Source organism: Melanaphis sacchari, unplaced genomic scaffold (assembly GCF_002803265.2).
Source record: "Melanaphis sacchari strain LSU unplaced genomic scaffold, SCAv2.0 Contig178_pilon_pilon, whole genome shotgun sequence".
Lineage (NCBI taxonomy): Eukaryota > Metazoa > Arthropoda > Insecta > Hemiptera > Aphididae > Melanaphis > Melanaphis sacchari.
This window is the reverse complement of record NW_020270843.1, coordinates 347,445-362,952: the sequence shown is the minus strand read 5'-3', so window position 1 is coordinate 362,952 and position 15,508 is coordinate 347,445. Positions and strand designations below refer to the sequence as shown.

General features: G+C 27.3%; 1 protein-coding gene across 1 annotated transcript; it reads right to left on the bottom strand.

The window, feature by feature from the left end:
* Positions 1 to 1,564: 1,564 nt before the first annotated feature.
* LOC112592520 lies at positions 1,565 to 14,663 on the bottom strand. The gene is made up of 4 exons (XM_025336603.1): positions 14,558 to 14,663; positions 7,801 to 7,912; positions 5,706 to 5,816; positions 1,565 to 1,842 (listed from the first exon to the last, which is right to left on the bottom strand). The coding sequence occupies exons 3-4, from the start codon at positions 5,788 to 5,790 to the stop codon at positions 1,565 to 1,567; spliced, it is 363 nt and encodes a 120-aa protein (XP_025192388.1). The 5' UTR covers positions 5,791 to 5,816; positions 7,801 to 7,912; positions 14,558 to 14,663.
* Between the last annotated feature and the right edge of the window lie 845 nt (positions 14,664 to 15,508).

Sequence of the window (15,508 nt, the reverse complement as noted above, 5' to 3'; positions counted from 1 at the left end):
GATAATATAGGTAATCAATATTGACAGTGCTTTTTAAGTATAAATCTATATTATGTAAACTATTTGAAAAATCTGTTATTAATCTCTGAACTAAATAATCTTTTTTATTATCGTTAGTTAATACGGTAGACCAGAGGTTCCCAAACTATGGATCGCGATCATATTTTTAGTGGATCGTATTATATTTTTAAATAATATATATTTTTTTTAAATATATGGTCATTGAAATCGAAAAAGTATAAAAAAATGTCATCAGATAAAAAACTAGATACAACCATCATGTTATTGTGGGTTGCCAAAATTTAAATTATTTCCAAAATGGGCCATAAAAAGTTTGGGAACTTCTACGCTAGACAATAATCGGTATCAATATTGGTTTCCAAAACAGGTATGGAAAACTTCATCATCATATATTAATAATGTAACTTGAGAATAAAAGGAAGTAGACTGTTAAATACCATATTTAATTTAGTTTGCCCAATTACGCAATATTTCAAAAAAAAAAAAAAAAAATTAATTTAACTTGTACAGTTAAAGAGGTCACACTCATGAATGTACAGTTGTAATATGACGACTGACAGCAGCACGAAATACTATTAACACTAAAATAATTATATAAGGTTATTTATTTGTGTCTTCATCTATAACATAGGTTCTTAACCAGGGGTCCATGGACCCCTTGGGGGTCCGTAGATGGTTACTCGGGGGTCACCCAGAATCAATTTGTTTTAATAGCGTTTTTAAGATAATAATAATTATGTCTAGCCCACATTTATTTAACTAGATACATATATATATTTTATTTTTTTTTGTTGGGGGGGGGGGGGGGGGGGGGTCCGTGATTATATTTTGTACTTAAAAAGGATCCATGGACCAGAAAAGGTTGAGAATCTATGATCTATAATAACTATAAAATAAAAGCGTTTTGCGGTTCTTTATCAATAGTGGACTTAAAACTACATGCATTTATTTCTTTAAACGATGATATGTGTGCAAGAAAACCCTATTTTTTAGTTAAATAATATATTTTATGTTAAAAAAAATGAAACTCGTAACCACGTGACTGTATAAAAAATTTTGAAAAACCCTTGAGTAATAAATGTTCTATTTTTCAATTATTATCTTTTATTGCAGTGAAATGGACCGAAAGTTATTATGTTATTGTACATCAAAAATGTAATTTTTCTATCTTTAGACAAAAGAGCATTTTGTCATTTTGACCATGCTCTAATACTTTCACCCAATCTTAATTTTATAACTAGGATAACCCGGCCAATTCGTAATAAAATCAAAAATTATTATTGAGTTATTCAGTGTAATTATATGCTTATTATAAAAAGGAAGTATTGATCGTAAATCACAATAAAAAAATATTAAGTATAACATTCACGTTTGTATATTATTTATTATTTAAAAGTCTATAAACATACAAAGTGGATTAAAAATCAATTCAATTGCGAACAGAGTAAATGAATATGGAATATTGTCATTAAAATGAAGGTAATAAATTTAACGATACAAAATTATATAATAATAAATATCACAAAATTACCATCAGTAATTACTAATAATAGTAATTCCAAATGTTTTCGTCCGCGTAAACGTATCCATTGCCGAGATCTTCGTCGCCCACGATAACACCGCCTTTTGTATTGACTACACCTCCGATTACGTACGTGTTAGATGTCAACACGTTACCGCGGTTGCTATTCAAACCGCTTGCGGTCGGATGGCGATAATGGCGCAAGGAAGGAACTTCCGGTCGTCGGAATTGATGATCGGACTGGCTGGTATTTTGGTCCTTGTCCGACAATGCAGTAGATTCGGTTGGAGTCGGATCACCTGTGTGAATAACGCGAAAAAAATTTTAACATTATGTGTTTCGCGATTGGTCATTGCGCAATACTCGAACATCATCGTTAAAATATATTATTTCATTATTTTATATTACTATTATTGTAGTGTGTCGATAATTGTCGGTTATCGGAGAAAAATTGACTATATAGATTTCGATTTACGCTTTTGTCGCCAAGTTGTTACCATTCAGTTTACGGTGGCGGAAAAAAACAAGACAATAATATGTTAACATCTAAGTGTATCATAGCCTTAGCGTTCATTATGAAATATGAATTATACCAGTGTTTGTAATCGATGATTTACGGTGTGCGTTCAAAGAAGAAGTAGTGTATAATAAATTTAATTTAGGCTTTACGTTGTGTACCTACGATTGATCAGCGCGCGTTATTATTGTTCAATGCTCAATGATTGTGGTTTGGATTTTGTGACTGTATTGATGGAAATTTAATACTCGCATTCGCGTGGGATCGGTTGGTAATTACGGTAAGGCACGTTCGACCACGTCGCGGACTAGACGCTACTTCGATAAACTGTAGTACCTGCGCGAGTTATATATATATATATATTTAATTAATGTACCTGTATTTACACGATATTTAGATTTTGGCAAAAAGAGTTGTGGCATAACGTCATATTTATAATTTATGTAAGCTAATAATATATTATATGTGCGTAGGGCGTGGTTAATTAATAGGTACTACACGGTGGGTAATTAAAAATTGCAGTGGGGAAATCCAATATAAACGCATAAAACATCGAGCAAATAATATTATCGGTAGATTAGTAGACTGAAAAAAAAAATTGTATACGCTCAGAATTAAGTTTAGGTCGCACAAGAAAATATTTATTTAATAACCAGGATTTTTTTCTTGATCGACCCATTTAAATTATATTACTTTTAGAAAACGCAATTGAGTGTTGTGTATTTATTTTGTATGCTCCTCAGCTCAACTTACTGTGGAATGTAATGACGAACGAATGATTGTTCACAAACAGGCTATTAGTGTAGTAATTAATAGATGACAACAAACACTGCGAATCATATTAATTAGTATGTACTTTCTTACTTTGAATCAAACAAATAAATTAGGACGCGTTTACCGCGCGTGAAAATTATAGCTGTAGGCTGTACAATGGCAGCGACAATAATACTCATATTTTAAACCCAAACATATTATGTATGTCATACTCTCTATAAACGGTCGACTATTAAGTAGAAACCTATTCTACTGTTACTCACACGAGGTTTTGTGCTTTTTGAATTTAAATAGAACCGTTTCAATTATAACAATATCTCTATGTCTTAAGGCAGGTCATAAATAAATTCGTTTACCGGCAACGGTGAATATTAAAAGCACAAACATAATGATTATGTTCTATAAAACCATAAAATGTTATTATGTTCAAAAATAGTAAAGAAATTAATTTTTTTATCTCATTCATTAATATCGATTAGCGACTGTACCACTCGACTCTGTTGTCAGTAAGTTGGGAACGCGGATGAATGCAATTCTATGGTAAGTACCAAGTATTACCTATGAAAATTTGAGTTAAATTAAAAATTTTTTGAAGGAATTTAATACAGAAGATTTTTATTTGTAAAATTTAAGATTTGATTGACGATTAAACTATAAAGATAATTACCAAAAAGTTGATTTTAACACACTGTCTAAATAATTCAAACGTTTAGAAATTTTGGGTCCAAAACTGATTAAAACTATAAAATTTAGGTTGATTTTCAAAACAAAATTTAAAAATAAAAATTTAAAATTGATATAGCTATATTGATTGTATACAAACAAAAAACGGTGTTCAATAAAAATATTAGATTTGCAACATTAAATAAAATATCAAAAATAATCTAAATAACTGAACGAGACATGGTTGATCTCCCCAATACTTTCAATATTAAATATTGAATAATAATTTAAATTTTTGGTTTTTAGGTAATTAAAAGTCTAACCTTAATCACTACTACTGATACTAATGTATTTACATAAAAAACCACGTTGTATTTAAGTACGCCGGTCGTGATGTAATTGGTGATGTAAAATGGTAGTAGAAACTAGAAATGGTATGAAAGTTTTGTATTACATCATTAATTTAGGTAAGAAATTAGGATTTCTCCTGATAATGTCCCTATTTTAACGAACACTAATGATATATTTAACTACGTTTTGGGGCCCTACACTAGGACCACAACCGGCACAACCACAACTATACTCATTAGAATAATTGATTAAGATACCCGACTAATTTCATCTGTTTATTAAATACTAGGCTATGATATTGTTTATTTTATAACCAAATTTATTGACGATTTAAATAATTCCTCTCGTGACCGGAATGACCATTTATAACAAATGGACGGGTAAGAAATCAGAGCTAGGTATTTTATTATTGAATAGGAAGCTTGCATAATAAACATGGTGGTTTGACTCATTAGTTGTCCGTAATTTCGATCACGGAGCTTTGGTGGCGTTTGTTGTAAATATTGTAATATAAAGTTTAAAATTATATTTAAAATCTATGATACGGATTTTTATACGTTTTATTAAAAATATTTTAAATGTATAGTTTCTTTACTACTACGTCTGTTAAAGGATGATTTAAAAATATTTATTGTTGCAATAGTGTTCCGTACAAAAATTTTTCATTTCTATTCAGGAAAGAAAATATTACCGTATAGAATATTATACAAAACGTTCTGTTCATATTTACTTTCAAAAGTAATTTCGAAAAATGCAAAGATTTCATTTCTATTCAACATGAATTTGAAATATTAAAAGTAATATCAACAGATTTTTATTCAACAACGGCAACAAGTTTTATCAAAATGATTGAAAAATGATGGGAAAAGAAAAAATACTAAGATATTCTGCCATAAGCTAATAGTATTTAATTTTAATTATCAATTAATATTAAATGCATCTGTTAACCGTTAAACGTGTTGCTACTAATGCTACTAATAAATGGATATTTATCATATTTACAATTATCAAATATTGCTTGAGGTCAACAATGAATGACTATAGATTTTATTCACTAATGTTTTGAGTACTTATTGATAATGGTGTTTTGGGTAATTTAGATATAAATAAAATAGTTACAGTGTTATACAGTGGTCTAATTAAAAAAAAAAAAAGAATCCAATTCTGAGAATGATATACACTATACAGTATTCACTATTTAGTAGTAAATTTAAATGAATTGTATTAGTTAAAAAAAAAATAATAATAAAAATAATAACACGGAGTTTATAAAACGTAATAAAAGTATTTTATTTCTAATTTTTTTTTAAAAAGTTATGATGTTTTAGAATGTATTTGAATTGTTATTAGACCAATCGATATTGATTTTAAATTTTATGTATCATCAAAAATTCAATTAGTTTGTTTTGAAATCGCGCGTATAATGAAATCATTTAAACAACCATTTGTAAATCTTACTCTTTACTTCTTGAAAGTGCTTTGTTTGTCCCTATAATTTTATTTTTTCTTAATTTATTATAAATATATATAAATTATATTTTTAGCTTTAAATTTAATATTTAAATATCAGTTATTAAATTAAGATCATTAACATGTCTAATCATAAATTAAAATCAAATAAAGTTATTGTTTTTTTTTACATACAAACACAACTTTTAAGCTTACTTGATTTTAGATTTTCACTTAGTCTAGGCTTGAAAACGTGTTAAACAGTTTGTAACATACCTATGCATTCTATTCCTATTTCCTTTTAATAAGCTAGATTTTAAGTGAACTAAGAAATTAAACATATATTCATATTTTTTGCAATTTTATTTTTAATATTATTTGAATATATTACGTATTTTATTAACTTACGTTTACTATTCTGCTCAATAGATTTTGCCATTTCAAAATCATCCATGATTACTATGTTTTTATATGCGTCGAATGAATACATCATGTCGATTTCGAAAGATAATGATTCATCTAAAAAGTACAATATATGCTTAGTTTTCAATTAATTAAAATTTTGCATTTTTAATAAAGGTATTCTATGATAATAAAACACATCTGATAGATGTTTATATTTACTAAGGTATAGTTATGAGATTAATTTATAATTTATAATTATGCTAAACAAACAATACATTAAACATTTTAAAGATACAAATTGCCATTGCATACTACAGACTGTCCAACGAGAGTATATGATAATCCTGCTCATCCCCATGCAACACCCTGCCATCAACATAGGTTCCACTATAGCAGGGTATCGCGTGGGGGGAGTACGGAAGAACCAATTTTTTATAGGCCACTGTTTGTTCTCTCGCTGAATAGAATATAGGTATTAAATTACTAGTATCTAAAAAATACAAATTTCCTCTTATTATGATACTAAACAGAAATACAAATATGGTAATATACATTAATGGACTTCCGTGATATAAGTGACGATAGATAATAATTATGTTGATTTATCGATTCAACTAAAATATTTTATAGTTATAAAAAAAACTATGTTTATTTAGTGCCATTGAAATTCAAATTTCAAAAGTTTTTGAAATGCGTAAAGGTAAACGTTGATATAAGATTAAGAATTATAAATACATTTTATAAAATTGATGTGTTTTTTAATTCCCAACTCATTTAAAGTTCAAAACTAATTGCACTAAAACGTTAAATAAATATTTATAAAGAATACAATAGTTTAAAAATACTATCAAAATATGCAAAATTTACTTACCTATTTACTAATTTCAAAAAAAGGAAATCTGTTGCAATAGTGGTATGAGTTATTGGGTAAAAAAAATTAATTGTAATTCTAGACGTGTAGCCAGGACATTTTTTAAAGGGGTGTTTTAATTTATTATTATGTATAACTTGGAGAAAGGGGTTTTTTTCATATCCATTATGGGATAACAAGGTCATATTAATAAATTGTAAAAAATGTTCTTCAAACAAAATATATTTTTATGTAATATTATATAATGATACAAATGTTAAAAGTATTTATATCAGTCTAATGCGGTGACCCTGTCTTGTCAAATCTTCAGAAAATAAGCTCATCTATAATTGTATCCACGGTTCACAACGTTATTTATTAATATTTATAATAGTAGCTGTTAGTTATATATTTTGTAAAAACCTGAATCTTTTTTATGCATAAAATATATTTTTGAAACATAAATTTAAATAGCCGAGGGGATGTTTTAACACACAAATACCCCCCTTCCAGGCTACACATCTAGGTGAGTCATATTGAAATGGCACTGAGTTTTTTTTCTTGTATAACATGTAAATATATTTCTTTTTCAAACTTAAGCAACGTACAAAATTATACACACGGCATCAGTTATGTAATTATGTGCTTCTAAGCAATCATAATTAAATATTTATTTAATAAAATAAATAATTATGACTTTTAGCTATAAGTAATTTATTAATATAATCATGTAAGACAAAAATTAAATATTTAATTATAATATAATAAAATGACCTATAGTCGGATCATAAGAACAATAGATAAAACACACACACACATAGGATATTAATTATAAAAAAGCCGGTCACCGCCGATCACCGCCGGTCACACATAGTGTCCTATGTCTCTTTGTATAGACGATCACAAGCAAGAGTAAAAGACTATGCAGATCGTATATACAAGGAGACATAAGCATTGAAGGTTGTTAACAGTAAAAATTAAAAATATATCATGTATTAAAAAATTTTGTAATTAAGTTAAAAAGTTTAATCAAATAAAATAAGTATTGTAATTTCTTAACGCATACCGGTTACCTTCAAGACGTCAATAGAGAAAACATTGTCAGAAAGAAGAAAAAGGTAATACATAATACTATATATATATAAGCCCTTTTCAAATTATTACAGTTAATTTTAACAACGTTCTATCTTATTGGACATGTTATTTAAAATAATTGTTAATTCTAAAATTATAAATAATTAAAATTACCATGTTCCTCCAAAAGTTTTCTGAGCAGTAATGGAATAGTTTCCGGTGGTGTTGGTAGTGCTTTTTTTCGGTTTTACTGATGCAAGGCAACTCGATTTAGTATGAATGATTTCTATAACATTTTAATTGAATATATAGTATTATAGTTTGATAAATTATTTAATCTTAATACATAATCGCTTTAGATGTTATTTTATTATATTTTATTATTCGAGAAATACGCTTTCTATATGTATGTAATAATAATATACTAAATAAATATATATATAATATATATAACTAAATAAAATGTGCTTTAGCTACCGATAGATCCAAACCATCTAAAAGTTATACAAGTTTTGTTAGTATTTTACAGTTATGGATCTATTCTTAAACTGTTTTTTCCTGTATATTTTTTGATTAAAAATCTTTGAGAGAAAAAAATATTGTAAATTAAAAGTTTCATAATAATTATTCTTTCGTGGTTTCTGACTATTTGGTTGTCTAATGCAATCTTTTATTGTAAGGAAAACAAGTAACAGTTTTCCATATAAAATATACCTAAAGGTGTATCTATAAGCTGTATGTGCGAATCCGTACGCAGGATTTTTCCATGGAGGGTGCTATGAAAAAAATTAGTATTATAAAAAAGTATTATGTTTATATTAATTTTTTAGTAAGTATATGAAAAATATGAAAAATGTTTATTAATCATAATTTTTCGATTATATATTATATTATTTCAGGAGTTCTTGAAGAAGTTAACTTCCTTTCAATTCAATAAAATCAATAGCCTAGATGCTCAAAAAAAATGGTAATGGTGAGACATTGGACCCCTCCCTCCCGTTCATTAGTTATAATTTGGATAAGATGTTCATTTATACTCGTATTTGAATTTCATTTCGTTTACGCTTCGATAAAGTGCATTCTGGTAACAATGTATAATATTTTAGATTTAAACATAATTTTAGCATGTACAATATTTTTTGCTGCCAATCGTGAATTTTATTTTAGGTGTGTTTGTGACTGACATTATTTAAGGTAGTTATATGTGATTAACGGTGGACATGATGTGAGAGCTCTGCCTACAGTAATCTTACAAGTAATAACATTAGTGTTCAGGTGTACACGATCTACAGATTCATCGCATATATAAATATAAAATACATAAAATTACATTTATACATGGGTAATTTATTTAACAGCGATCATTAATATGTCTTTGATTTTCTATTTTAAATGTAATGCTTTTCTAGTACTGAATTATTACTATCGTATTGTAATTAATGATGTAGCATCATAAAGAAACGCTGATGCCTATATTGTATTTGTAGGCGCGATACGATTGCGCGCGGTCCTTATTAGGTAATACCTTTTTAGGCATGCGGTTGCACGCGCTAAAATATTTTTATCTTAAAGCAACGTTGTGACTAATGACTATACCTATTTACTGTTAATTGTGTTCATGTTTCAACTGTGTTACAATGTTAAATTTTATAGTTATTTTTTTAAATTATATTTGTATTATATTAAAGTATTTGTCTATGTATTTAAATATTAAAAATAATTATGATATAACTTAATATTTATTTAATTAAAAATTTGGCAACTTTGCACCCTGTTTCGCGCGCAATTTTACTCCGCCGGTATAAGTGACGCACACTAACAGTATTCAATGATTGTGTAGGAATTTATAATCAAATTATCAAAGTATCTAATTTTGTTTTTCAGAAGTTTATATTGTTCAGAATATTTTGCACTCAAATTTTAGTTTAGAAATCAATAAAAATTTAACAATTATCGCATTAACATTTTTTAAACGATGATTATAATGGCATTAGAACATAACTAAAACACTTTTTGTCTAAATATTATAATCGTTTACCAAGTTAAAAATTCCTGTCATTAAATGAATATTAAATATTAATGCGATTTTAGTTTAATCGTAGTTTATAAAAATATGTTTTACGATAATGATTGAAACACAAAATATTTTTACCGGCGATGACCAAATATATCAGTCCGACCGTCTGTATTCATATTTTAATTCATATTTGTGGGTAATTACAGGACAAACTCGGGAAATTATTAGATTTTTATAAACCGTAAATTTAATATTGTTAAAGCGTAGTTTTTAGTACACTAAAGGAAAAATATTAAAATTTGAAATTTTGGCGGTATGATCCACTTAATATTGACTTGATGTGTACCTAGGGTAATGCTCATTACACCGAGATAAACGTGGGTTTTAAAATAAAATTGTTATCATGTTAAAACGAACTTCGGTTATAAAAACTTTTTAATTTGTACAGATAGCATTCAAAATATCATAAAATTTTCTACTATTTTCCGCTGAAAAATATAAATTATTTAAAAAAAATAAACTTTAGTATGTGTATTTGTTATTTGCCAACAAGTATTTCAACATTTTAAAGATTTTACAATTGACGTAATCATTTTGTTACGAGTACAATAGTATTAAGCAAAATATATTTTGTATTATGTATAAAAAACTTTTAATACACACTTGTGCAGTATTGCGATAGGTAGGTATAATAATAATAAATAAATTTTTATAAACCTAAAACTTTTATACTATATCTAATAATAATTATTAATTATTATAGTATTAATTTACATTATTTCTTATAAGACGATGCGAATTTAAAAGACAAATTTATAAATTGTAATATTGACTATTGTATAATATAGTAATAACTGTATTAAAATACTATATAATACGTCCATATAGCAGGGCTTAAAGTGGGAAAAATTCCTGGAGAGACTTATGTCTTATTATAGTTTTAAGCGTTCTATTTATCATTTTATGTATAATTTATAATACATATAGTATGTGTAATGTATAAACGGCGTTTGTATAACATACTCATACAACTTTTAACCATGAATAAAGTTCGAAATTGTAATTAACTTCATGGAAAATTTAAATCACAAACAATACTTTATTAACAATAATTAATATTTTATATAAATTGTGTTGTATGCAGGGGTTGTCTTTTAAGGAAACTAAAGGAATCAGCTAGACAAAAAATATTTATATCGTAAAAATATAGTATTTTACTTTTCAATGCTTTAAATTTTACAAGAAAAATTCAAATTCTATATATAGCGGAGTGAGAATGTTAAAAAATCACACATTCACACTCTACCTATATATATATAAATTTTATATTAATGTATTAAGTTCAATTTTACAAATCATTATGTAATCGGCTAATCGAATACCTATTAATCACAGTATAGCCATTTAAAATAACTAATAAAATCAATTATTTTTAAATGTTTATTAGATAGTGAAGATAGTTTATGATTTGTATTAAATACATTTTATAAATGTAAAGTAATTATTGATAAAAAAAAATAAAATCTAGATTTAAACCCAATGGAATTTTGAATTATATAAACTAATGTTAGATTAAAATTGGAGCGTTTCAGCGTTCCGTACGCATAATTTGTTTTGAAGGACGTTTTTTAATCACCATTAAAGGTAAGGGAACCTTGTTGTCCTACACTCCTCCCACTTTAACCCCTAGGTTGTATGGGTGATTGTAAATGGCGCATACAGTGAACAGGTAGCAAAACTAGTATGGTAAATTGCGCCCGGCATTTATCAGGTACATTCGAACTTAGTTATCTCGAACTATTTTAACTCGAAATCGTCGATACCTCGTACTTTTTCTCCAGTTCCTAGAATTTTCTATTTAAACAATGTAAACAAATCTTGTTTTGGTAGATAGCTCTAAGTTTTGAATTTTATTAGTATTATAAAATTATGATGTTTCCTTTATGTGCCTTTATGTATATTTTATAATAGAAAATAACTCATTAGTCATTAATGTTATCTTTACCGATAAATGGTTTAGAATGATTCACTACAAACGTTGCGATCAACAGCAAACCTCAAACAAAAATAAATACTTTTTTAAAATCATTTTCTAGCTTCATTTTTATTTATATACATATATAGTAAATATTTTTTATTACATTACTTTATTTATAATAAATACATAAGAATTAATATATTTTGTACTATTTTAAAAATTTTTAATTTGAATAACTCGAACTTTTTTCCGGTCCCTTCAACTTCGTGTTAACCAAGTTTGACTGTATAAAGTTCTATGTATTAAATTGCACTTATAGTATCTAAGTGATCTTGAATTCATCGATAACTGTTTTTATCAATTTTTTACATTTATTCGTTTATCGTTTGGTTTTTACACCAATAAATGTACAAAAGTATTTTAAATTGTTATGATATTAGGTATACAATAACTTTTACACATATTACGACTACTAATAATTTAGTACGGTTTTTTCGTATCACAGGAAAACATTGATATATGAACTGTATTTAGCCAGAAAGAAAATGAAATTATAATCTACGAAAATTATATATTTACTAATTTATTTATTTCATGCAAACTAAGTAACAAACAACTTTTCGGTGGACAGTGATAGTCGTCTTTTCGTGATGTTCTCTACAGGATAATGTCAAATTTACTACATAGAAATTTATACCTGAAAAATACTTGGTGCAATTTACGTTTGTCTGGTTGTATATATGGTGGTTAAATAGTGACTAAATTCTGGTTTGTGGCTAAAACTGACGATTACAACGAAGGCAATAAGACTGGCGGTTTGAGTAAATCGTAATAAAAATAGAATTCGGGCGCTTACGAATTTGTGTCTAACAAAGCCATAATGGGTGAAATCTACTGCTGTTAATCGGGGAAAATCGGATATTGTGTCCGACGTCTTGTAGGTAAGAACGACCGCATTTTCGAATTCATTTTTTGTTACAATAATATTGTCAAATAAACTAACTAAATATTTTAATAGAATTAAATAAATAATACATTAATTTGAAATTAAGTACAAATGTTTAAATAAATAAATTTAATTTTAAATATTTTAGGTAGAGCACGTGCCCGCGTGCCTCATTTCGAGATGCCACTGATTCCTTATCCTTCTTGTGTGCATGTGTATTTATATTAGATATTGCATGAGTATCTATTGTATAATTGTAATTAAAAGAGAAGATTTAAAATATTATATACGTACATAAAAATTAATATCAACTATTTATACATTAGTAATTTTAGTAAAACTTAAATTATGTTTTACAATTTGTTTGTATGGTTGGTTTTTTAATAAACACGAAGAAATGTTATAAAAAATATGTTTTAAAGTAAAGTTTTAATACGGATTTTGAATGATGATACGGTTTCAACATCATGTCGAGCCTCCGTCAAAATGTAAACGATTAGCTATTTCAATATCGCTTCTACTATAATATGTTCTATGGCTACGACATGGCCGCCACCGACCACTAGGTTGTTAGCATGCCATGTATTGCTTTGTTGTGCAATTCCTTATATACCACCCATCGACTACAATGGCGAATTCCATATCGGTTTTATTTTATTTTATTTTAGATTCTATACAAATTTCAACTCATTAAAATGCATTTAACCAACATAAACCAACGTGCATATCCGGTTATAAATATTAAAAAATAAAAACCTAATAGGTTGACTTCACAAATAATAAAATATATTTTAATCATTTAAAATTAATAAAAATAATATCATATCCACTTGTCTTGTATCAGTCTTAGAAACGTACAATATTAGTCTATTATAATTCTTATACGTATAAATAAATGTTACGTGTTGTACCTACATAGTTTTATTAGGAATGTTTTATTCGTGCATTACGAGCATTTTAAATTTTAATGTGTTACATATTTAACTTATTAATTAAATTCACTATAACATAAAAACCTATTGCAAAAACAAAGATAATTTTTAAGTTTTATAATAATAATCAATTTACTCTAATATTTAGATAGCAATATATAATTCATTTCATTGAGCTCCCTATTTTGTTCCTACGTTTGTTAGATTTTAAATATAAAAATAATTAATTAAATTACTATTTAATAAAATGTAAAGGTTAAGGTTAGGCCAATTAAAAATATCGCATCACAATAAGGCGTACATTTTTAAATGAAAATATTATTTATGAAACAAAACTAGATAGGTTTAACTGACATTGAATTCTACCGATTACAACTATATAAACCCATTTTTTCATTGTAAATTTTGCCACCTGTAACTAATGTTGGTGTCTTTTAATTGTCAGTATTTAAGGTTATTAGGTTATTGTTTATGCTCTTTAATATAATGTCATGTTAATTTTGAAATTGTGTGATAATTAATGTGACTCTATACTAAAATTAGTTATAAAAGGTGAAGTTAACATTTTTTTTTATAGGTAAAATAATGTACTGGTAAAATTTACATGTATTGAAAATTAACTGCGTAATAATTGATGAAACATACAATCCGTCTAGGTAATATTAGTGCTTATTTCGACTGATAATTCGTATATGAGATACAAGAAATACGCTCTGATTTAGTGTGCATTAAACCTTTTTTTATATGAATAGTTTTTCACAAAATAGGTAAATACCGTGCTCAAAAAAAATATACCAACAAAATGAATGAATTATTGGAAACAATAAAAATTATTGGTTTTATTTTTAAACGATAAATATCATACATTCATTAAAATGTTTACCAGGTACTTAATAATTAAATTCAAGTACTAAATTTTTTAATTATCAACTAAAAGCATTGATTTTAGAATATTTTTTGTATATTTTAAAATTAATGGTAAAACCAATATTTTCACCAGAGGGGCTTATTGTTTAGTAGCAAATGTTAGACTTATTGTAATGTTATAATAAACTTACGAAGATTGTCAGTAGATTTCTTTCCAGCTACTTTAAGATTTTTTTTTTTTCAAGCCACCTTTCTTATGATAGTTCAGTATATGGCCATCCAATCCGGACCTCAAGTTATAGTTACGGGCACACAAAAGACACTCAAACGTTCCTATAAAAAATAATTTAAAGGATGAAGATAAAAATTATAACACGTGAAAACGTAACAGACGTAGTAATACACGTCGTAATATTATTGTATTATATTGTATACATTACCTCCACGCATATTCATGTTGTAGATCGATCGTCAATAATAAATTATTGCCGAGTGATATGGAGATGGAGGTGCTGTATTGCAGTTGTAGCCGGCGACGGACGGACAACAAATACGGTCTGAATCCCGTGACAAAATGAAGTAGGCACTTATAGGTTATAACATTAAGAACTCATCAAAATGCTTACTCCCCCACCAAACAGTGCTATAGATAAAATTACTCAGATCATGTTAACATGCCTTACTGGACACACATTTTTTTTTTTTTTTGTTTGGGTGTGGGTCCCTATAATTGTACAATCTGGAATCCCACTGTTGTGCTTTTCATTTATGTTCCAGATAAACTCTGGCCTTTCTGGTGCGCACCACATTCACGCGTTCAAACAATTTATTCAATGCTGACATTGAATATGTATGTCATGTGGCGATATTGTCGTTCTTTGCAGACCCAGATCAGTCGGATTATTTTCCATGCCTTTTTATGTAAGAAAAATGTTGAGTTTTGTCTACAATCGGCGCCATGATTGTTAGATTTTTCAATAGGCATAATTTACATGTAGAACCCCGTGGCCAGACCGAAACCGTCGCAGTGGTAGGTAGTCGAACCTTAAGTCGTCCTATTCATCGGAAGGTTACGCACGCTGACCCTCACAGATCCACATTATATGACACTATCGGTCCAAACTGGTTTTAGGCATCCATTA

What these genes read in the sequence shown, in the direction of transcription:
- LOC112592520 (XM_025336603.1), bottom strand. Translation starts at nt 5,790, where the DNA reads ATGATGTATTCATTCGACGCATATAAAAACATAGTAATCATGGATGAT. An exon ending in TATTGAGCAGAATAGTAAAC is followed by an intron (nt 1,843 to 5,705) that starts GTAAGTTAATAA and finishes TTATTCACACAG; the next exon opens with GTGATCCGACTCCAACCGAA.